Here is a 23,818-nt window from a genome sequence, read left to right as displayed (position 1 = left end):
TTTAATAAATCCTGATCCACATTACAAGGAGAGATTTCTTCTAATTATCAGATAACTAAATTTTTACTGTTTTCTTGCAATAGCTGAGTCCTGCCTCTGAAAGTAGCAGGCTACCTTGAGTGCCCAGCAGGTGACAACTGATGGCTTTAATGCACATGGCTGTGCTCTGGATTTTCTATGGATGGTTTCATGCTGCAATATTTTGCACATTAAAATCACAGTCCTAACTGTGTGAAAGCTGTTCGAGCTCTAAAGGCAGGTGGTGCCTTTTTCAGCAGGTTCTTACTTCAGCTGACTTCTGATGTAATTACTAATGCTTCTTAAGGAGATATATATTTTATTTACTTTGCTGGCACATGAAAGAAAGTTACATTAAAGCCAAAGAATAGTAACAGAAATGAGAAAAATAACATTTTTGATAAGAGAAGATACCCACTACAGAAGACAAAGCAGTGTTGACTTTACTTGGCTCTCCTGGTTTTGTAGAGGTTGGATTCAAACTTATAAAATTATCCTGCAGTGACAGAACTGTATTTACAGACTTTCATTTTTTATCAACAAAACTTTCACATCCCTTTCTATCGCTCGTGCCAGCAGCAGCCTCCACGCTTTGCAGCAGTCTGGCTACTATAATGGGTCTCTCAGCATAAGCTGAAAATCCATCCAAGAAGCAAATTACTGATCTCCATAATCCTGCAGCAAGATTGCTGCTGGAACTGAGTTTGTTTAAAGTCAGCTTGGCTAGACCTGCTGTGTCCTACAATGATTGGGATGTGCTATCTGAAGGGCTTTCTGAGGGAGAAGATGACTTAGCTGGCTAAAGGTGACATACCCAGTCCCATTTTACACCATAAAATTTAACAGGGGATTTTCAAAGGCTGTTGTAAGTAGCAGGACCCCTGATTTTTTGGGAAAAGCTTCCCCGTGACAGGAGATAGGTCCCAGTAAGCAACAAACCAAACAACTGAGTAAACATTGCCAGAAAAAAACCGCCAACATTTCCCTAGACAATTACTAGGAAATTCAGTCTTACATGCTCACAGCATGAGAGAGACGTCTCAGTTAAGTCAGCTGAAAGCTCCACACGAGAAAAACCCACCGATTTGAGTAGAATATAAACTGAGATTGCCTTTGTGAGAATTACTATGCCCAGCTCAAAGAAAAAAAAAAAAAAAACAAAAACAACAAGAAAACCAGCAATAACAGAAAATTGTGTCACTCCTGGAGATGTTGTGTGGTAGTTGTGGTGGCTCTGTGCTTCAGAAACCATCCATTCTCTAGGTATCCCAAACCTGCTGAAAAGCTCCACAAGTTGGTTTAAGCTGAGGAATGGACTAAGGACATCTATTCCCTATCCAATCTTGTCAAAATGACTGTTTGTTTACAAGTGTCTACAAAACTGTATCAAAGGTAAAGTCCTCTTCCTGCACTGCAATGTGTCTCATTGTTACTAATTCCTGGGTCCTTTCCCTGAGCTCTTCTGTGAATCAAATTGTTTTCATTTATGGAATTTCTTACTAGCTGTTATTTTTAAATGAGACTTTGGTTTCTCACATGCCTCGTGGAAATAGAGGCAAATGTGAAAAACATCTACTGGAAAAATCTCCGTACTTCAGCAGGCCCAGAGGATTTAGTAATCAGCATGAGATTTTCCTCCTCTCAATTACTGACTCTTTTGTTTTAAAAAAATAGCACAAATACTAAACAAACAAACGGAAAGCCCCAGTTGCTCCTCTTTCTCAGTATTTATTTTTGGATGTCTTCCAGAATCATCTTTTAACTGTGATTGCTAACATCCTGGGCTAAGGCAGCATTCACAAGCCTCAATATTTCTAGAGAGGCTTTGGGAATTTTTAAATTTTATCTATTTATTTTTTAATAGGGAGGAACCAATGTTCTGGTTCTGTTGTTTGGGGGATTTTTAAACAGAAAAAGCAGCAGGATGCAAATGGAAAATTAAGGACTGATTGACTGACTCCAGTGTCTCTCCAAAAACATGTCAGTCATTTGTTACAGTGAGAATGAGAGAAACCTTCTGGTAGAGACTGTAGAACTCTGAAAAAAATTAGTAACTGCCATCCTTCCCTGTGAGAAACCTTACAGTTTAACACCTTCAAGTTATTGCTTGTGAGTATAAGACTCCTCAAACTTCAGGTTGGCTGAACTTGTCAAAATAAACAAATTCCTGCCTCATTTCCGCTTGCTGATGCACTCAGGAGGAGGAAGCTGGCCGAAGACACGGCCCATTGCAGGTTTATTCAGCCCTTCAGTCATGGTGGACTGGACAAACAGACCGCAGCTCTCATGCCTTCCCCACCCACCACCAGCACCTGGTGAGAACTGAGCACTTCCACACTCCCCAGGCAGCAAGGCTTTGTAGCTCATTTCTGTACCCAGTTCTGTGGGGCATACCATCTCTTTCCATTTGACAAAAAGAAAATGGCATGGCTTGGGTGAAATTGGAAGCCTTGCTTCAGCCTGACATGGACCACTGATCCCTGACAGTTCTTCACATGGCATCTGCTTTGTTCATCTTCTGGCCCAGGGCCAGCAGTGACTGCTGCCAGGTGGAAAGAGAAAGACTTTTAAGCAGAAATGGGAGGAGAAAAGGATCAAGTGCTGTCCTTGGAAGAATGGAACAAAAAATTTAAGCTGAAATTTGCAGAATGTAAAGAAAGGAAATACCGGCTGATCATCTGGGTTGGCTAGAATAAGATTCAATAAACAAGTTAATGCAGGAGTTTAATAAACTTACTTTATAAGTATAAATTTATAATACTGCATTGAACCTTTATAAGGTTCAATGCAGTAGAAGTCAAGGTGACACTCTAGAGGAGGAGTGAAAGATGGAAGAGCAGAAAAAAGGTATGATGCCTTCAAATCAATCTTGGCAACATTTCTTTTTGGGAGCTTGAGCTTTCTGGAAGCAAACTATGAACACTCTGAAAAATAAATGAATTCCAGGAGAGAAATCGCCATTTCAAAGCTCTGACACACTGTGTGGAGGGCCTTATATTTTATGAGTATTCTAGAACTGATTAAAGGCCACTACAGTGAGGATCAAAGAAAATCCAACCAGACTTTCCTTACTCCCAAAGAGTGCATCTCCTCTTTTCCCCATTCATTGGCTTTCATGGACTTCACTGAATTCACTCTTCAAATAGTCAGGGTAAGAAGGTGTTGTTAGCCCATAGGAAAAATTCTTCCTACTGCAATAGGATGAGACAGGATGAGAGAGCTCCCATGAGATGCAGCATGGAGAGGAAATATGGGCAAGAGTTCAGTGAGCAGATTCACATTGTTTCAAATTAGGAGTGATTTAAGTTATGACTTGAGGATGACTTTTCTGAATCACATTGACACTGTGTTTTTCAATGCCTGATGTCAGGCTCTTAGCTCATAAGTAATAAATTAGGAACCATGTTAAGAGAGTGTAAAAATAATCAGGTTTTTAGAAAATGATAAAATCCAGTTTGTGCCCTCTGAATTAAGCAATATAGATACAAGCTAAGCTGAAGTACAGTAACTTAATCACAATTTGAGATAGACCAGTAAGTGTGCAGAGAACTTCAATGCTGAAAGATACTGAGTACAGGAAGTAGGAACAGCACTTCTGGAGTTAAATATATATATATTCTACTGCTGCATTTGGGAATTAAACTCTTCCTGACAGTTGCCTTTGGCTTACATTACTCAACTAGATAAGATAAAATTACAGTCTAAACAAACATAAGCAGTCTTGTTAAAAAAAAAAATGGTTGGAAGATGATGACTGCCAGCTAATGAAAGTTTAAAGCATCAGCATGACCGGAAACAGTGTTACATGAAGTGATCCCAAGACTACAACTTACCTCTTCCCTGTGATTCTTTATTGGCATACAGAGAATGCTCTGAGTCTTATACCCTGTGATCTGGTCAACTTCTGCATTGAATCTTGGATCCTGATACAAGAAAAAAAATGCTATTTTTAGACTACTAGCTTAAAGACCAGTTCTTTTCCTTCCTTGGTTTATGAATTAAGAAAAGTTTAATATTTTATTTGACTGTAACCCAGGATAACAAAGGTTCCATTACCAGTCAATAGTTATATAAAGTTGTTCCTATCAGTGTGGTAACAACAGAAAAGCATTTGTGTGGAACATGAGTGCCAATAGATTAAGACTGTTGCTATAAACAACAAAAAACTCAAGCCCTAGGAGAAGCCTTGTTTTTGAGCCTAGACCATCATTATAATAAATATGCTCACGGATTAACCATCCCTAGTTTACCTTTTATCATCAAGAAGAAATTGCAGTAATACACTAAAAGATCTGTGCCCAAGAAGAACAGTCATAAATGTGGTTTGTGGTTTTGTTTTTATTAGAGATTGCTTGTTTCATTTTTTCACCTCAGTATTGAAAACTGAATAATGACCTCAACAGAACTGATTTCTTTAGTCCCAGCTTCATGTCTCTATAATACATGTGTTATAACCAAAACCAGTGTCAAGTTTGCATCTCGACCACTTCAAGTCAATACAGCACCAAATACAGGCACTAAAATGATGATGTAGCAGCTTCTACTTTTTCAAGAGCTGCTGAAGACCAATTTCCTTGGCTTACCTCATAGGCATTCTTGATGTTGAGAGGCTGCCCTATGGCTGCCACGTGACCCACAATGCCCTTGTTCCACTCCAGGCGAATGCAGTTGTTGGAAGCTTCTTCCAGGGTGGATCCTTCTGCCACATCAAAGAGCCTGCTCACGAGGAACTTCTCGTTGGAGCTGTCCTCACACACCAGGAACAGGGAGTAGCGATCGGCTGCGATCAGCTCGTGGATGTGTAGGAAGATCTTATGGCAAAGAGCTGTGACATCTAAGTGACTAGAAATATCTTTCACAAGTTCTAATAGTCTGGAGCACTGATCCCCTGCTCTGGTCTCAATCCTTGGAGATTGCAGAGGCATCTGTTCCTTCTTGTCAGAGCCAGAGAGGAAGCTCACTGCTCCTACTGAGTCCTTGACAAAAATAGGCCTTAAGGGTCTGTCAAATTCAGAAGCGGAGATTTTCCTCGCTGGTGTCCCAGAGTTGGTGGTCTCGGCACAGGCAGGCTGGTGACAGGCACAGGCCTCACTCTGGGACTTGTTTCCCTCCTTGCAGACTGGGATGGTGTGAACTCTCTCAGCAAACCATGCATTAACCATTTCTCTGTCAAACAAAACCAAAAATACAGCAAATGACATGAATTGAAAATCCTCCAGCACATACTGGAAGCTAGCACTGTGAGAGGATAACTAAACCTTTTCATACAGAGGATACTGATGCACCTTTAGACTCCTCTACATCAATATTCTCCAATTTTATGCAGCACTTAGCCCAGATTAAGCAGTAACATTTTCTGCCCCGTCAAAAAGCTATTTTTGCCTAGAGGAAATACCAGAATAGGGCAGAGAACGACCACTTATGCTTTGGCTTTCAGAGTACAGATCAGAAGTTTGCACCATCATTTTGTGACCGAAATGTTCCAGTCTTTTCCATTCCCAAGATTTGGATTTCTGTATAAGATTATATATATATATTCATTTGAAGACAGAACTTTCTGGTTTTAACCTCTAAAAAGAATTTCAAACTTTAATTCTCTCAGTCAATCACCTGCAATCACCAGCAGTCCTTCCAATTTTTCTGTTGCAATATACTGTTTTTAAAGTTAACCTCCTTGCCCTCCAAGTTAATAAAAAATACTAGTTGGACTCAAAGCATAAAAGCTTTGCTTAAAAAACATCAAAGAAACTTTATTATTACCAATTCAACCCCCTTCAAAATAAGAACAGACTACTCTCATACATCTCTCCTATTTCCTTTCCTTGCAGATGACACTCATTGTCTAACTCAACCCCAAATACTGAATAACCCTAAAACTGTATTTTTAAGTGTTCACCACCAATCAAAAAATGCCATGCATTTCTAGTATTTAACTGTGCTTCTCAAATTAACTTAGTACTAGAAAGCCAACCCTAAAAATGTCCTCACTAAATACAGCATATCATAACATGAGTCTACTTTTTTATCACAATATCATTTTCTCATCCAAAATCTGGGGGGTTTTTCTTTCAGGCTTTTTTTGTCTTTTGTTTGGTTGGGTTTTTTTTTTAAATACAGGGCTTTTTATTTTATTTGCTTAGTGTCAAGGATTCCTCACAGCAAATGCCCTAATCTCAGAAGAAATGGGTTTTTGCTGTATTACATAACATTTGAGCCTCAGAACAGCAAAAATCCTATTAACAAGTCTGATCTTTTGGAAACCTTTCATGGTGGTCATGTTTTAAATTTGGGATATTTTTTATTTACTCAGCAGACCACAGGAATTTGAAGAGTGAAGCTGAATGAAGCCATGGAAGTGAGTCAGGTTAGTCAGCTGCTGATCAGTTACACACATCAGTGTACATTACATATGAAAAGCACTGTACCATAGTCTAATTTTCCTTAGAGCACACCTTTATCTTTGCTGTAAGATGCAATACTGCAAGCACAATTGGCCCTTAACTCACAGCAAAGTGATCAATTAAAATCTAAAGTTCAACAATATTATTTTTAATAGCAAGCCGTCCACAAAAGGAAACTCATTTGATTTCTGTTAGGAAGGCTTGAAAGAGTTTCTTCCATCACCATTCGGAGACCTCAACTGTAGGAAAACAAAATGCTATAAAAAAATTGAAAAAACCAAAAAATGCTATAAAAAAAACCTGAATTCTTAAAAACCAATGATCCTCCTTTAGTTAAAGCAGTGATACCTATTTTTGTGCGGTAACCTCATGCAAGTGTTTCTTGCAGTGAAGCAAAGAACAACTAATATATCATAACAAATTTGACTTCAACAATATTACTTTCCATTACTTAAACAGGATAAACATTAAATGTGGGAACTGTGACCATTCATTACTGCAATGCATAATATGATTTGCATAGGACAGTGTCTCATGTGCAAAAGTTGTTTCACTGAGAGCCAAAATAAGAAGCTAGCATTTGGTTACACTTAGAATTTTCATTTATTAGACTGAATAAGAAAGAAGAAACATTTTCAATTAAAATGACCCAAAATATCCTTAAGAAAATTAAAAAGCTAAAGATACGAAAATCTGTATGTAAATACAGTACAACCTCTAAAATCAGTGCAGCTAACTCTTGTTAGCAGGTGCATTATTGGTGGGCCCTTTTTGTTTTACTCTGATCACCTCAAAATAAAAAACAACCTGGAAATTTTAGCTTCTCTGAAACAAAACTATCAGCCAGCACTAATGCTGCAGAAAGGAACTTGCAAATGCCAGCTGGAGGCATTTAAACCTCAGACAGAAGTAGGTAGGTATAGAAAATTGATAGTTTTAAAGAAGATTGCTGACTTGACCCAGATTCACGTGTGTGCTGACTTCCTTTCTGAGCACTGAGGACTGGCATTAATGGAAGGTAAGATTGAAAAGTAGCAGTAATGACATGGTACCAGATGGAAGGGGTTCTCCAACGACTGATGAGGCTCAGAAGCCGTGTAATTGAAAATGCACATGTTTGAAGGCATGTTTGGAAATGAACCTGTGCTGTTGTTGGGCAACTGCAATTTGCAGAGCAATCTGATTCACTGCCTACTGACTCCTGAGGAAAGGAGAATATAAAAAGCTATCCTTTTCCCTTCTCTTGATGTACACTGAATTTACATACACTGATGTGTTGATACAAGATGCAAGGCAGAGAAAGAATCCGTTACCCTTCATGCATAAAAAGAAAAAACTACAGCAGAAATTTAATTTATCAGCAGAAACCTGTCATTTTGTTTATTCTGCAGTGTTGTGTTATGATTTCCCCAGGCCTTAATGGTGTAGCAATAGCAATCAGTAAGAACAATGTACTCTGAATGCTAATACCTGTTCTCAAACTGTGGCCGTGACAGCCTTAATTTTTTACCGTCTTGTCTTTTTACTGTGTAAAATAACCTCCATTTCTTATGGAGGTTATTGAGGGATGTGGAACACAGCTGTAATACCTTTCACATGAAAGGAATAATGTTTAACAAGAACTGAACTACTTGTTGAGTATCAGCACTGTTTATGAAGCACTCTAAACATTGAACAGAGCTGTATGTGGAGCTGCATAATTTTGAGTAACATACTCATGTCCTTTGATTTCTCTTGGGTGATGGTTCAATAATTTGCCAACATACTGCATGATTCTCAGAAAGCTCTTTAGATTAACACCAACAACAAATCCTTAACTAAACCGGTTAAAGCATGGCTTTCAACCTCAAGCCTGTTAAGTATTTTACTTTGGGCAACAGGAAAGCCATTCAAATTCAACTGGAAAAAGAACAGTGTTCAGTGACCTTTACCAAATGCCTCTTCTAACAAGGAAACTATTTAGCTCCTTTTACTCACCCAGTTACACACAGGGGTGGAAGAACCAGCATTTCGCATGAGCTGACGTATTCTAACTCTATTTAAAATCGCTCGGTGCCTTGACATGCGTCCGCTTGTTGACACTCAGGCCTATTTAACAATGCATGACAAGAAGGGTATTATGGCTAACACAAGTACTCTCAGAGCACAGAATTAGCTCAGCAGATATCTGACACTAGACACGTCCTGAGCCACGAGTGACGCTCCTGGAAATTAGCACCGAGTTCCATGTACAATTGAGATGTTATTTGGAAGGACTGCAGGAAGAAACCAACACTTGGGACTATTTGTAGAAAGAGTCTTCAGTAAGCACCGGCATTGTCAAGAGCTGATTGTAAGGACAAGACTCTGGCTGTAGTTTAGAGGTTTCAGGAGCAGATACTGATCCACAGTGATCCATGCAGTTAAACTCAGTGCCAGTCTCTATCCCAGCATGGTAATTACTGAGCTGAAGAGCTACAGGACCCACATGCCTCACAACTGGAATGCATCCTTTACTGCACTGTGACCCTTTAATATGAACCTTCACTCAAGAAAGACATAATTTATTCCACAGCTCATGAACAGGAATAGTAGAATATGAAGTTAGCAGTTTTTAGTCATTCCTATCAGCCAAATCCAATCTTTCCTCTACGAAGCATGACAGTAGTGACTGCTGAATTTGGCTGGTGACTTCATCAGCAGATGACAAAACTGGAGAGGAATTTTTAAGTGATAGTGCTAAGAAGGGGATAAAAATGCAATGGCAGGCAAAACATTGAAGAAAAAAGAAAAAAGATTGTGTGATCCTCCCCTCTCTGTCACTGCTTATATACAAGAACAAGTAATCTGCAGTACATGAGACCTTGCAAGCTTCAGAAGAATTAAGACTTTGGCCCTGAATTGTTAATTGCTGCACAGATAGACCTGTCCCTAAAGCAAGAAGTTTTCGGTATTAATAGGCAATAAAACAAACAAACAAAAAAAATATCAATGGTTGAGAAAACACAGACACAAGGAAGCAACATGTCTTGAGCCAGGTCATGCAGGAAGGCATGTGCAGAGCTGAAGAGGACTTGGCTGCATTTCCCGTGCCGTATGCATCAAACCATACTGACACAACACTAATCACTATGCTACTCATACACCAGGAACATTAAATAATTTATTGTACCCATCTTTGCTTCATTGTGGTCATCTTCAAAGTACACAGCAGACTTCTCAAAAAAACCCAAAAAACAACAACCCAACCTAGTGGAGATGTTTAACAGCCAGGTTGCAATTGTCTTGCTTACATATAGCCTATGTAAGAACACACCAACGTGACCATTCAGCACAACTACTTGGCACCTTTGGTGGAAACATACAAAAAACAGAATGCAAAGATAAATAACGCTGAGTTGCAACAACAACAGTAGAAACTGAGTGCTACTTACCTTGCACAAAGAATGCATAACACTCGCAGTTCCATAACAGAGCACAGTAATAAGTAGTTTTCAGTGAAACAGCAAATAATTCCCGGTTTTCCCTGTCACTCACAAACCACTCATATTTACCATGTATGATGTTTTAGTAGTTGTTTTAGCTTCTCCAAACTGTTCTGCTAATTTTTCATTCAAAGCAGCAGTTATTGGTAACACCTCAGGAGGGGGATTACAAACTTGCCTACCAGAAAATGCCAGCTTTCAAGTGTCTGAATTCCTGTAGCCTAATCCTGACAATGCTGAAATCAATAATATTTCAAGCTAAACTTCACAACTGTTTTATCAATTGCCTTCCATTAAATAACCACTAGATGTCTTAATAATTCTCTCCAGCATCTTGACATAATTTAGTCACAGAAATCATTTAAAGCATTAGCCAAAACTCCAAAACTATTCAGTTTTAGCAAAGGAGTTTGAAATACAAAGCTGCTTGGTTATTATACTTGCCTTCCCATTTTCTTTCTAGTATTTCCAATTTCACAATCACTTTCTAAGTGCTTTTGTCTCTTTTCTAGCAATGGAAAGATTTAAAGAAATTGTATAAGGCCTCATTAGATGAAAACAGCAAACAGACTGTAAACTGTAAAAGGAATGTTTTCAAACTGACTAAAATAGTAGATTAACAAAACACTAGATGTTTTTCCTTAAACCCCTCCCAATTACAGTTACTGGAGGTGTCATTTCTCACAGTGGTAGGCAAGTAGTTCTGGAATATGAAATACAACAGTGCCAGTTTTTTAGCACAACTTGGTCAAATATATTAGCATACATTTAGCTTTAAACATTTCAATTGGCACAAATGACTTCTGTTTGAATACAGGTCTTAATTTAGAACATTAATGCTTGATTCAAACCATGCTCATGAGAGACTGAAATAACTTTTTAGAACGATGAAATTTTCATCTTGTCTGAATGCTCATTTTTAAAAAAATAGAAGGCAGAGGTGGCTTTATTACTTGTAGCAAAAGAATTCAAACTGGAAAACTAACACTGATAGGCTATTCTTGGCTATTTTCAAGCTTTCTTTAATAACCTAACTTCAAGCTTCACTTTTTACAAGAAAGCTTTCTTCCACAAAAGAGACTTTCTACTTGCGCTATAAAGAAAGACAGAATAAATCCTCAGGGATTAAAGTTAAAATTCTAAAACCTGACCTTTATTTCTCCTCCCTATGTTTGCTTCTTGTTCCCAGCCCATAAAAAAGAAAAAAAAATAACAATAACTAGGTACCTAATGGTTTTGTTGGGAAAGCAGTAAGACAATACCAGTAATTTCAGTGAAAAATGGATTAAGAGCTAAGTTAACATGTGCTTGGAGACCTCACATAAATCTTCAGCACTGGTTAATTTCCACCTGAATTCCTAAACCAGAGTTTAAGTATGACTGAAGTTCAGAGGCTCTGGGATGGCTCTCTCTGCTGGGGTGAGTGCATATAATGCACAAATAAGTGGGAAAATACATATCTTTTACAAAGCAAATATACTTTGTGGCGATATTTTCAATGCCAAACCCAATGTGAAATTATACTCATTGTGTTATACATGAGGGCTATTTGAGTAGGGCTTCTTTTCTGGCAGTTTACAAATAGCTCCTTCTGTATTTAATGCCTTTTCTAAAATATAGTTTTCTTCAAGTCAATCGTATAAATGAGAAAGCACTCTATATAAATTTATGTATGTTTCTTTTCCAGTAATTCTTTTCTATACTGTGCTTTTATTAACTATATTTTTCCATGACAAAACCAAAACAAGTTAAGGGTGAAAATGAAAGTAGGTGGTAGCATATTCATTCACGTCAAGAATGTATTGCCTATATCCTCTTTACATGAGGGTTCTTCAGCAGATACCCGATACAGAACCTCTGTGGTCCTCCATAACTTAGAAATCAAAGAAAGCTGTCGAACTTTCTTGAGTCTCCTGCAGAGGAGATCAAAAGATCAAAAGTACTGTAATATGGTAATGGTTAGCCTGAAACAGAAAGAGGCAAAAACTGTCAGAGTGGTTTGCCCCATCTTATTTTCTACCCATAGTCTAAGACTCACTAGTGTATTTTAATTAATCTGCACACCCATTTGTTTCTTTATTGCACAGGGCAAGTGGAACTGAGTGAAAGCACATTCTCCTTGTAGCCACTCACAGTTTCTGCTGACTTGTTCATCACCATACCAAAGATACTGTGTAGTAGTTCAGTTTAGAGCTTTGGGGGAATTTAAGATGTAAATTGCTAGTAAGTGGTTTCTTATCATTTCTCAAATGACAATTTCTTCAGTCTACAGTAATTGCTGTTTTAAAGATTGTTTCCAAAATACTCCAGCTTTCACCTCACTTTATTTCCAACAACAAATGCCAGATGTAGTCAATCACATTTGCAACTAGGTGAATACTGGTAACATTCCTCAGCTTCCTGAATCAGTAGTTAAAATATCTGGGGAGCATCTTAAAGCTTTGCTGTTATCATGAAAGGCATAAGGAAGGATATTGATACATTATTTATAAGTGGGGTAACTATGAGCATCATTATACCAACAAGAAAACTTTCCAAGACCCAAACAGAAATTGATTTTTTTTCCTGTACTTAGATCTCAGAAAAGCTTGGTAAACATCCAATAAAACCAAGTAAGTGGGAGAAAATATTCTGACCCCCTGCATTAACACCACTGCTTCCTGTGGGTTTCAAGCTGTGGTCCCAAGAATCAGTGGGTCTGCAGCCCTCTCATTAATGCTTTACACTGGGTAACTTAGAAAATCCAGTCCCCTTGAAGCATATCCCAACTATCTGGCACAGGATTCTGTGCCTCCACGAAAGCTACTGGGGTCCTTCAATCATGGAACTTCAAAGCCCACTGTCTACTCACCAAGCTTATGTTAGGAGTGCTTATAGGAGTTCATACCTGTGCATTTTTAGGACTATTACTTTTTTTGGTATGCAACACCTTTTAAAGAAAAAACACAGGCTACAGCACATTTCAGTGCAGAAAACATCCAATAGCTTTATCTTTGAAAATCAGAAATTTCATTCAATTAGAAAAAATAAGCAAACACGCAGTACCAATGCAATGAACACATATGACACATAATATTTAGGAGCTTGAACTTCAGATAGCTGGCTCACACTGAAAGACATTTTAAAAGCCCTCTAGACAGAGACTAGAAGGCAAATGTCCTGACTAATGCAGTACCGCAGGCAGCACACTCGAAATTGATGGTCCACCAGCCATCAAGAAGAAAAAAAAAAAGAGTCCCAAAAAACTGTGCTTGAGTTTCCTCCAAGTAATAAATGTAATTGATATATTCAAGTAATGTGATATCTGAATTTTAGCACAGTTTCCCAGAAAACACCAGTCTTGGAATCCTCGGGGAAGTACTGTGAAGTACCATACTGTTAAGAACATTTCTTTTTCCAAATACAACCTCACCTTAATTCATTTGTAAATATTTCTCAAACCTGCTAATAAGACAAGATGTATTTATAACAAAATAATCTTATTTCAACTGAAGGGCTTGTAGGATTTGGTTCAATAATTTATCTTCGGCACACCATACATTTAGGGAATCAGGTAAAATTCTGCCTGTAAGAATACAGTTATCTCCAATTGAGAGAAAAAAAAAATTACTTTTGCTGTTTTGGCAGTCTGCTGCTTCTGAGAGCAAAGAGCACTAAGAATCACTCCCATATTTTTAAAACAGGGACAAACAGGAAGTCAGAAGTACAAAAATATTCCATAGCGGGTTGAAGTAAGTGTGATGCTATAGCATGGCAAAGCATGCATTTTTTTTTTAAAGGAACGTAAAAAGACAAAACTTCAGAAAGACAAAAAAGCTAATGAATTTAGCCCAAACCCCAGCAGATGATGCCTTTATATCATCTAGTTAGAACAACCATAGTTGCAGCAGCAAAGCAGAATCACCTTACTTGAAAATGTTTCTGCTTCTGGGAAGCTGGAATACGATAAGCAATTCTAAAACTTTGGGAAGGGGAAAATAAAAAGACCTAGGGAAAAAAGAAAAAAAGCTTCAACTTCATAGGAGCAAGGCACTTAAAAACTCTTGACCCTTAGGTGTGCAGTGCCAAACTCTGCAGCCAGAAGCTTTGTCAGCCACCACAGCCTCACTGAGTGAACCAAATTCATCCCGTCCCCGAGTGTGCCGGTGACACACTTCCCCTTTGTTGTGCTGCACTTTGATCATCTTGGAACAGCACCTCACAGATAACAGCTATTTATATTGCCTCCACATGCCACTCACCTGCCTGGTACAAAATAAAGTAATAAATACCTGATTTCATACCTTCCTACTCATGGGATCCCAGTTCATTCACCTCCTCAGAGGAGGGAGGACTCCAGCTATTCACCTGGATTACAGGCGTGTAGGATTGCAGCCTCGCACTGCTCCCGCGGAAGTCAATCAGCGCAGTTTTATCGGACAATATCCATAAAGGGAGCCCAGCCTGGAAGGAGGCCGGGATGTGGCCTTCCTGCAGCCACTGCCAGCCTCGAGGCATTGCAGATCAAAATACAAGGTGTGAGCCCTTGGAATGTGCTCATCTTCTGCAACACATCGGAGGGGAGAGAGAAACACAGGTGCACACTTGTTAAGCTGACAACCTGCAGCCCTTCTCTCCAAGAAGCCAGCACATGGGCTGGGGAGCACAGTGACTCCAACAGTTGTTTCTTTCTATTCACAATATGTTCATAAAGTGACATCTTTTAAAGTGCCACCTCGCCAGAATATACAATTTTTATTCAAACCACAACAATGGATACTAATATAAAACTGCCCTATGCAAACTGGATCAGGAGGCAACTATTCAATTATATGAGATGATAACCCTAACCCCATACTTAAAAAAAATCACAAAGCATACATCTTCTAGGTATTTTATAGACACTTAATTAAAACTTCTTTGTGTCTGGAAATTACCAACAGAACTACTATATCAACCACTGTGGGAATTAATTAATTGCAGAAAAAATATATTAACTATTCAAACTCATTATAAAGTTTCTAAATTAGGTTCTAATTCAAAGCTCATTAATGTGAGTGGAAACAGCTTGTATTATGCAGTCAAAAGTGATGGAGCAGGTGATCTATTCCTATGTAGAAATATTTGAGAAACAGATACAGAAACTATCTTTATCCCTTAGCAATTGTGCCTCACAACATGCAGCTGAATATGCCTCAATGCTCTGCAAAACACCAGATTAACTAACTTCTTGGTCTATTGCTTCCAGGACCTGTGAGAACTTTGGCATATTATGAAACAAAACAAAAAAAAGAGAAGCAGTAAATTATGATTAGAAAAGTGTTGAAACTAGTTCAGGGAACCCTGCTTTACTCGAGAGAGTAAATATAATGCTAAGTAGCAAAACATTAACAGCATAGTCTTTGTTCAGTGTTTGCTGCGCTGCAAAGATTCAGCTAAAACAAAGCACAGTATTAGATGCTAGGATTTTCTTTTTTCAAGCCCCAAATAACACTACCAAGTGGAACACTAAACCTCTTTAAAAAGTACGGCTGTTCTTTCAAACCACTCCGCTCTACATGTTACCATCTTTGTATCAACATACAGTGAAGTAATTTGTCATTAGTCTTTCTAAATACAAACTTACATATAACAGAGATATTCCTTATTATATATAGTTTTCTATTTATACAATAAGGACAAAGAACATTCTATGCAAGACAGCAGAGAAGAGAGTTTTGAGACAATTGCAATGTTTCCGTCATTTCAGAAACATCACAGAATTGTTGCCAAGCGAGGGCTCAAAAGTCCACAGTGTTTCTGCAAACCCCTCTCTAACTGCAGAGGCATTATCATCTCGGAGACTCACTGAATTGTTTTGTCTGAAGTACTGCCTCTCTCAGAACGGCACAAACGCAAAACTGTGCCTCAGTGGAAAAAAAAAAAAAAAGCTCACCCATCCTGCCCGTGGGGAAAACAAATCTGACACAGTGGTTACTATTAATTAGCATTCCTATTTGTTCAATACTACATCCAGTTTCCAAAGGAAGCGTGATAGGCTGAACTAGGAAAATGTTACTTCTCAAAGCTGCTAGCACCCTATTTCCTCGGCAAACAAGCTGCCCTTCATTGCCACGCCATGCACTGGTGCTCGGGAGAGCAAACATCAAGGTTAACGACTTCCATCTATGCATCCTGCACCAATGTACAGCCTTAAAAAAAAAAAAGTCAACATTTAAAAAACATTTTAAAGGTTTTTCCCCCCCGGTTGAATAAACCTAAGAGAGCAGCAGCAGCAGAAAGGGGACTGCCTAACAGATGGTCACAAGCGAGCAGGTGACCCCTGAAGCTTTCTAGCTCTCTGCGAGTCAATTATTAATGGGGATTTCTCTTCTTACCGCCCCATCCCATGCAGAGAGGAGCAGCAGCAGCAAAACCTCATTCAGAATGCACCCATCCCCGCCAAGTGACTCGGGGAAGAAGCAAATCAGCAGCGGCGAGCAGATGGTGTGAGCGGCTCGGGAGCGGGAGCGCAGCGAGCCCGCGGAGACGCCGTGTCCGAGGAGCCAACCGCAGGACTTACTAACCCGAGCTCCCGCTAAGATATACCGTGGGAGTGCAGATCGCCCGGGCTCTGCACCCCCACGGCTTTGTTTATCGGAAAATATTCAAAATGGAAACCTGACTCCACTTCTAAAAATAGCCGAATTTACTCCTAATCAACTTGAAGTCCCGCTCTTGAAGTGTGTGACAACAGTGAGCAAATACCTCGTCTTATCTCCAAAAGGCAGCATGTCAAGTCAAGGGGGGGAAATGCCCAGACGAGCTCTTCAGGTCCTCAATATTGGGTTCTTCGTAAGAACCGGCACCGAGAAGGGGCGAGCGAGGAGCGGCCGCCCCCGAGCAGCGGCGGCGCCCGCCGGCCCCGCGCCGCCCCCTGCCGGCAGCGCGCCCGCTCCCCGGGCAGCGATCTCTGCCTGCCCGCCGCCCTGCCCGGGCTGCACCCCGCTCATCCGGGCAGCGATCCCCTCCCTGCCCGCCGCCCTGCCCGGGCTGCACTCCCGCCTCCCTCCCGGGGGAAGGCGCAGCGTCCCAGAGGCGCTCTCCCCGCTGGACGGGCTCCTGAGCCCCCTCCTCGGGCGGAGCTCCGGTCTCGAATAATCTGCCCTCGGCTCAGCAGCGCTTAACCCGTGGCCCTCGCTGCGGGGGCCGCCCTTATGTCAAAAAAGGTGATGAACTCACAGGGAGACGGAGCACTGGAAGAGCAGCCCTTTGTTTTGAGATGACTGAGCACTGACAATACCCGCCCTCCCCAAAGACATCAGATGCTCTTTGAGGCTTCTACCTACTTCGCAGGGCGGGGAAATGCCTAGTTGCTCACTACTCATGAGAAGTTAACCATGTCTGTTTTGAACCGAGAAGAACACAAAATAAATAACTAAAAGCCCAGAACGGGGAGCTCTGGGGCTGGGGCAGCTTCCCTGAGCAGCTCGCGGTGCCGGGCGGGCGCTCCCCGCCGCAGAGCGGCCGCGAACCGGGGGCTGAAGGCGAGAGCCGGCCGGGAAGCGCCGCATGTGCCCTTCGGTGGCAGCCGGACGGAGCTGCTGCATGGTGGTTTCAGTTCTTGCTCTTTCGAGAGCGGGGGCGGCGGGGGTGGGGTAGGAGTCGCTTCTTTTTATTTTCTTTGGAGGCAGCAAAGTGAAATGGAAGAGAGCGAGGTTTTCCTGTAAAAAAAGGAACTGCCTCTATCCACCGCCGCTCCGGTCTTACCTTGTAGCTTTTCTAACAAAGTAAGAGCGGGTGAAGTCGCCGTGATCGTCCAGCCACGCTTCCACCGCTTCCTGCTCCGGCGCGGGGGGAGAGCAGCGCTCCATGCTCCCGCCGCCGCCCTGCCGCCTCCCGCCGCGGCTGCCGGCCCGGCCCGGCCCGGCCCGGCCCACTTTACAGCTGCGGTACCCCGAGCTCCCCGCCCCCGCTCCGCTCCCAGGTGTGCGGGCAGCAGGAAGCCCGGCCCGCCGCACCCCAGCGCATCTCCGGCCCGGCCGCCGGTCCCGCAGCGGGCAGAGCCGGCTCCACCTCCACCGCGGCCCCGCCTGCTTCGAAAAAGTGTCTTTTTGACAGATCGAGTGTCGCTTTAGAGGGTTCCGCTGTCGGGTGTTAGTGTGTGATCTCTGACAGACCTCAGCCTGGATGCTAATACTAAACCCCTGGTTTTACAGTCGTTCATGCCTACAGTGCGGCTGTTAGATCCCTTTTAGACTCTGAATAAGCACAGCCTAGCTTTGAGGATGCTCAACGCACAGCTCCTACTTTCTCAAAATTATACAGCTGGGACTGCAATTTTGGTTAACACTGAGCACCACTTTCATCTATTGTAGTTCAATTCTATGACGTGCTCGTGCACATGTTCATAGCAATCTATCCTCTGCGTACACAATGCACCTTTCACAAAGGCTAATGCATATCTATGGCTTCCTGTGCTGCCGCACGTGCAGTGTCTTTGAAGGTAAGATAACAAATAGCAGAATGTGTCCGGGGAGGGGAATCTAGAGAGTCCTGCAAATTATTCTCCTCTGTAGTCAATTGAGAGCTATTGTATGAAATATTTTCTGCTGCTCTTAACCCCCTTTCAGGTGTATGTAGACTTCTGATACAGAGATGTCTCCTGTATGTAGAGAGGTGGGGTTCTGCAGCTTGAGAAGGGGCTGCAGCAGGAACTTCACAGCAAAGGAATTCAGAGCCTATCCATGAGCTCGAGGGAAAAGTTTTATCTTCTATGTCTTTGTGTCACATCTCTGTGTAGCACTGACTTGGACACGTGTATCTTTTGGCTGTCAGAGTTTGTGTGTAATATGAGGCACACAGAAAGGGAGGTTTTACATGAACATTACTCTGCTGTAAAGAGGATCTCAGGGGAAATGTTGTACATGGTGACCAGAGAGCAAATGTGGAGGTAAAGCATAAGCCAGTTACGTGCAGCACAAGTCAAGCTGCTCTTCAAGGCAAAGACAAATCTTTGCCTTCAGCAGGGAAATGCAGAATTACCAAGCAAACTGCATAAACAGACAACATGGCAATAAATGAAGCAGATGTTTAGTGCCAAAACCTGGAAAGAGTGGTATGTTAGGAAAAAGAATAAAATAAATCCGTTGTGTAAATCATAAATTTCTGCATTAACCATTTCAGAAAAAGAGTTCTGAGGTTACAGTAAACATGGCAGTTAAAGCTCGTAAGCTAGGCAGAAGTTTTGGAAAATGACACTGTGTTAAAATGCTTAAGTATAATAGCAATGTAAAACATGCAATTATAGAATGCAGATTTTATAAGTAACTGAAATGCCATTCCCTGAATGGTCTCATATGAAATATTGATCATGGTACTGCTCATCCAGTCTCAAAAAGCAATTGCAGAAGAACCAAACACATGGAAATATCTTCTTTGTTAAGAGCAGAAAGAGTTTGTTTACAAAAGGAGAAATACAAATATATAATTTAATTACTAGTATTTAAAAAGTAGGACAGTATTTTCTCTCTGTCTCATAGGAGAATAACAAGGTAATGGTCAATGCAATTATGTCAGCTGCAATAGATAGCATCTCATTTCATGTAATTAGGAGTAGCACTAATAGAAATAAGCATTTATCCTGTGGTAACATCCAGTAGGCCCCAGTCAGGAACAGAGGTTGCACCACAGAGCACTGTAAACATGTACTGTTAAATACCAGGCCAGCTGAGGTGCATCCAGCATCCCTGTCCTCGGTGCCACAAGGAACTGGGACTGTGGCTGCTGCTGCTGGGGCCCCTGTTCAGCCTGCAGATAAGAATCAGTGAAGCCAATGCAAATGAGCATCTTCCTGGTGGTCAGTGCTGAACTCAGTGGCAAAGCAGAAGCTCAAAGGATTGCTACCCAAGCAAAGAATAGCATAGTCTTTCCCAAAAGAAATAAAAACTGAACAGCTGGGGGAGAAAAAGGGATGCCTTCCTCGTATCCAATGAATTTCCATGAATAATAATGAACATGTTGTTTTCATTTTCAGGGTGACAGGAGGGGATGAAGGCCAAGCATAACAAAGAATGAATGGTCAAAGTGGAAAAAGTCTTCCATAATTTTGGCTTCCAAAATGCTCTGAAAAAGCTCCGTGTATCTTAGCTCTTTCCCAGCTTTCCAGTTTGTTTCCAGAGCTCAGAGGATAGAATTGATGTGGAGTAGCTCTAAACCTGAGAAGGGCTTGTAGTAATGTCACACAAATAAAAATGTCCAGTTCAAGTTTAGAAGCTGCCTGAGAGCAGCTCAGTGTTGAAGCCAGGAAGCTTTTCCGTCAGTAGGCCATGCTATTGCAGGACTAGTGGATGGAAAAATTATTTGGCTGAAATCTTTCATCTGATGTTTTGCAAATATTGTCATGTAAGGAGATAAAAAAGTGGGGTTGTTGTCTGTATGCTCAAGGCACATAAATTAGAAATTCTGCTAACTCAGGATAATTAGAAATAATAATAAGGAAGTATGTAACCAGAGGAAAAGTATTTATGTGATAATTTATGCTCAAAGAACTCTATATTTATTTAAATTTATTTGAAAGTAATATAATTCTATTTCATTTCCCTTGAAAAGAGAAAAAAAAAACGTTTCAGATGTCAACATTGTTAACTTGCCTGACTTATTCATTAGATGAATTGGAGCAGCATTTAGCTTTGCTATGAAGTGGGAATTGGCTGTCTTTCTACCATCTCTTAAATCTGGAAAACAGTTGGTCCATTTTGGCTCCTAAATCAAGTTTAGGACTGTACTATATGGCCAGTGAGGCTAGAATATGATAAGGCAGAGGAAACTATTCCACTTCTTTATTAGCCAGCACTTGCACACATATGCAGTGGAAGAATCCTAATACTAGTGTGGCTAGTTTCCATTCTCCTTCCATTCTGTTGCATAAGGAGAGTGAAATAATAACCAAAATTCAATTCATTTAACATCTAATAGTTATTTAGTGATGAAAACACTAAATGATGAGAATGTCTTATAAATTTATTCTCTCAGTCCTTTCCAAATAATTGCTGGAAATGTTTCCCCAGAGCTGCTCAGCAATTGCATAACCTGCCCTCTCCTCTGGGATAACAATGCATATGTCCTACAGGAAGCCATGGAAAACAGTAGCTTCCTCCTATTTTGATTTAAATGTGACTGAGCATTTGCGTCAATCAAAGTACCAGGCAAAATTATTGTTCACGTCAGGAAAGCAGCACCTTCTCAAAGCTGTTTTTAATGCAGGGATATTTGTCTGGAAAGCACTGTCAGACTTTATCTCCTGAAAAATGTAAGTTAGGATTTGAGTTTGACATATTAGCATTTGATATGTAAATCTATCAGTCTGCTCAAATTTTAACTTTTTCTGATTCCTATTGCAAGTCTCAGGATAAGTTGGAAAGCTGTTAGCAAGTCTCTTTTCTCAGCCTTCTCTCCTTTAAGCTAAGTAGCGCCACATCTTTCAGTTCTTCCTTGATCATCATGCTTTCCAGCCCTCTGATCATTAATTTTCTCTTTGGGCATTCCCTAGATCGTCTCTCCCATTCCTGCAGTATCTCACCAAGCTAGGAATAAGTAATCCATCTGAACACAGCTCAAATCCCAATTAAGTGGAAGGAATATTTTGGGTTTCTTGCAAGCTCTGTTCCTGTTAATACCATCACCCTTGCTCATGCCTTCTTGGCAACAGCCTGATATTATTGACTTCTTTACTCTCTGTTCCCTTTTTTATACACTTCCCATGTACAGGTGCTGCCTGTATGTTCACCTCTGCCTAACTGCATTTTCTTGCTCTTGAACATTTTTAATTTCGTCCTGTGCTTGCAATACATCTCCAGTTTATCAAGCTGAATTCTGTGCCTGTCATGCAATGTGTACTTGGCCAAGCTGAGTGCTGGGTTGCTGAAGGACACTGGTCTGTGATAGGGTTTGATCACTGGGAAATAATTGGATTTGATGCAGGTAGGTGAAAATGTAGGTGAATAACGGATGCATAGGGTTTGGTGGATTTTGCTTGGGAGATGGAGGGTAAGTAGGAAATATGTAGGGCAGATTCATTCCAGGCCCTTATCAATGGCATATCAAACTCTTTCTTCATTTACAATGGTACTTAGCTTATTTTTAAAGAGCTTCTTAGCTATTACTTAGTAATTTTCAATTAGCAGTTGCTCTTACTAGTACTTTTACTAGTAATTGTGATTTCAAATTGAAGTGTTTGGTTTATACCTAGTCTAACAGATAATATTGACTCAAATTATAAGGGGCTTGTTTTCTAGTTGTGGTTGTTTGGAGATGGAGACTCAGTGGCAAATGATATAAATGAAAAATTAGTCAGATTTTTTTCAAGTACATACCACTGCAATTTGGGCATTCACTCTTCTGTTTCTGTACTCATATATCACAATTCTCTGTTGAACTTCTCACACATTAATCTAACAACTGGAGTTTCTGAAGGCCCCCTATCATCACAAAGAAGTATCATTTCTCTCAGTAAAACCCTCGGGTTTCTGGAGCTCTTTCTTCAATACATTCTCCCAGTAATGATCTTTTTGAAACCACAGAGAGGTGTAGTAGCACCAACTCGTGTGTCATGGTTGATTCCACCTTGGGTAATAAGAATAGTTTTGCCTACACTTTGCCCTGGGAATGTGTCTGCTTGGACCTATTAGTACTATTTCTTTCTTTCACAGTAACTCCTTTTCAAAAATAATTTCCTATCTTTTAAATGAGATTTTATTTGTCCCTTTAATGAAAAACGTAGATTTCTCTATGTTAAAATATAGGCCAGACCTCACTAAGTATTCTTAATTGCTCTATATTAAGGGTCTGCCCTTCATGTTATTTATATCTCTATAACTTTTTGTAATTTGCAGCTTTTTCCATCAATAATTTTGTATTTTTTGTTCAGATCATTCAGTATGATTTGGGTCCATTTAGTGTGGACCAGACTGATGGTATACATTGGTGGGGCTTTCATCAAAAGCCCTGTAGACTTATGAGCCAAAGCCCTAATGAAATCTTACAGGAATTTACTTTATCAAACTAATTCATGGTCTCATGGGAAAATAGGCAGGTTTTTTTATTCCTGACAAAACTAATTTTCAGTGTAGACTGGCGTTAATTGTACTATCATCCTTTCATTGTACACTGATCTCTTCCTGTACCAGCCTCTCCATCAGTTTCCCTGACGTTGATGTCAGGCAAAATGATCTGCAATTTCCTTATTAAATAATGGAACAATGCTTGCTTCTCCTCTGTCTTGGGGATCTTATGTGGAATTTCAAGACATCTTTTGCTTTGTTTGGTTCTTTTTAATTTTATCTTTTAGTGTTTAAGTTTAGGGTTCATACCTGTTAAACTGCTATTATTCTAGTTCTGATATTTTGGAATCTTAGTAGTGAACACACGAATTTCTTCTTTAATGGATTGCATGAGGAATATTTTAGGGCCGCAGAGCTGGTGAAGTATTATGCAGTGGACATAAAAGTTGGTTTTAGGAGATTTTAGGAATGCACAGACATATTCTGGTATTGAAGGAAAATGTTAATCTCTCATTGTGGAAGAGCAACAAAAAAATTGAACAGTAAATACAGTGGATAGAGTTTATTTATGTATAACATTGATATTATAACCTAAAGGTACAACCACTAAATTTTCACTGTTCTGAACAATGTGAAAGGAAAATGTATAGGAGATTAGTTTGTAACTAAGGCTCACTGCAGCACTGCTAAATGAATATGGAGGGTTTGTATAGAATTTTAATTATACTCAAGAAGAAAATGTATGAGAACAGCCAGACTGAAAAGAGGTTGTTAAACAGGAGTGTGTCCATTTCTGACTATCCCATTTGATTTTTTTTTGGAGGGGTATGGCACAGTCAGGATCCTTCCATGTTCTCCTTCACTTTTCATACCTATCCCCAGAGACATCTGTGGTGTTGATGTTTGTTTGGCCAAG

The 23,818-nt window shown here is 40.3% G+C and overlaps 1 protein-coding gene across 4 annotated transcripts in view; it reads right to left on the bottom strand.

The window, feature by feature from the left end:
• Window positions 1–17,693, bottom strand: part of PDE5A (phosphodiesterase 5A) — a 47,525-nt gene extending 29,832 nt beyond the window's left edge. For 2 of the 4 annotated variants that reach the window (XM_054283810.1, XM_054283811.1), the window contains exons 1-3: window positions 17,612–17,693; window positions 4,602–5,184; window positions 3,852–3,941 (exon numbers count right to left, since the gene is read on the bottom strand). In XM_054283810.1, coding sequence (XP_054139785.1) covers window positions 3,852–3,941; window positions 4,602–5,180 — 669 coding nt within the window. In that variant the 5' untranslated portion in view covers window positions 5,181–5,184; window positions 17,612–17,693. Of the gene's footprint in view, window positions 1–3,851; window positions 3,942–4,601; window positions 5,185–14,166; window positions 14,237–16,609; window positions 16,656–17,611 lie in introns of those variants that run through there. The other 2 variants (XM_054283812.1, XM_054283813.1) reach the window with 2 other exon arrangements.
• Between the last annotated feature and the right edge of the window lie 6,125 nt (window positions 17,694–23,818).

This window comes from Melozone crissalis, unplaced genomic scaffold (assembly GCF_028551555.1).
Source record: "Melozone crissalis strain CALT ecotype California unplaced genomic scaffold, PUWL_Pcris_2 ptg000039l_1, whole genome shotgun sequence".
Lineage (NCBI taxonomy): Eukaryota > Metazoa > Chordata > Aves > Passeriformes > Passerellidae > Melozone > Melozone crissalis.
Note: the sequence above shows the minus strand (reverse complement) of the source record. Positions and strands in the feature narration are given on the sequence as shown.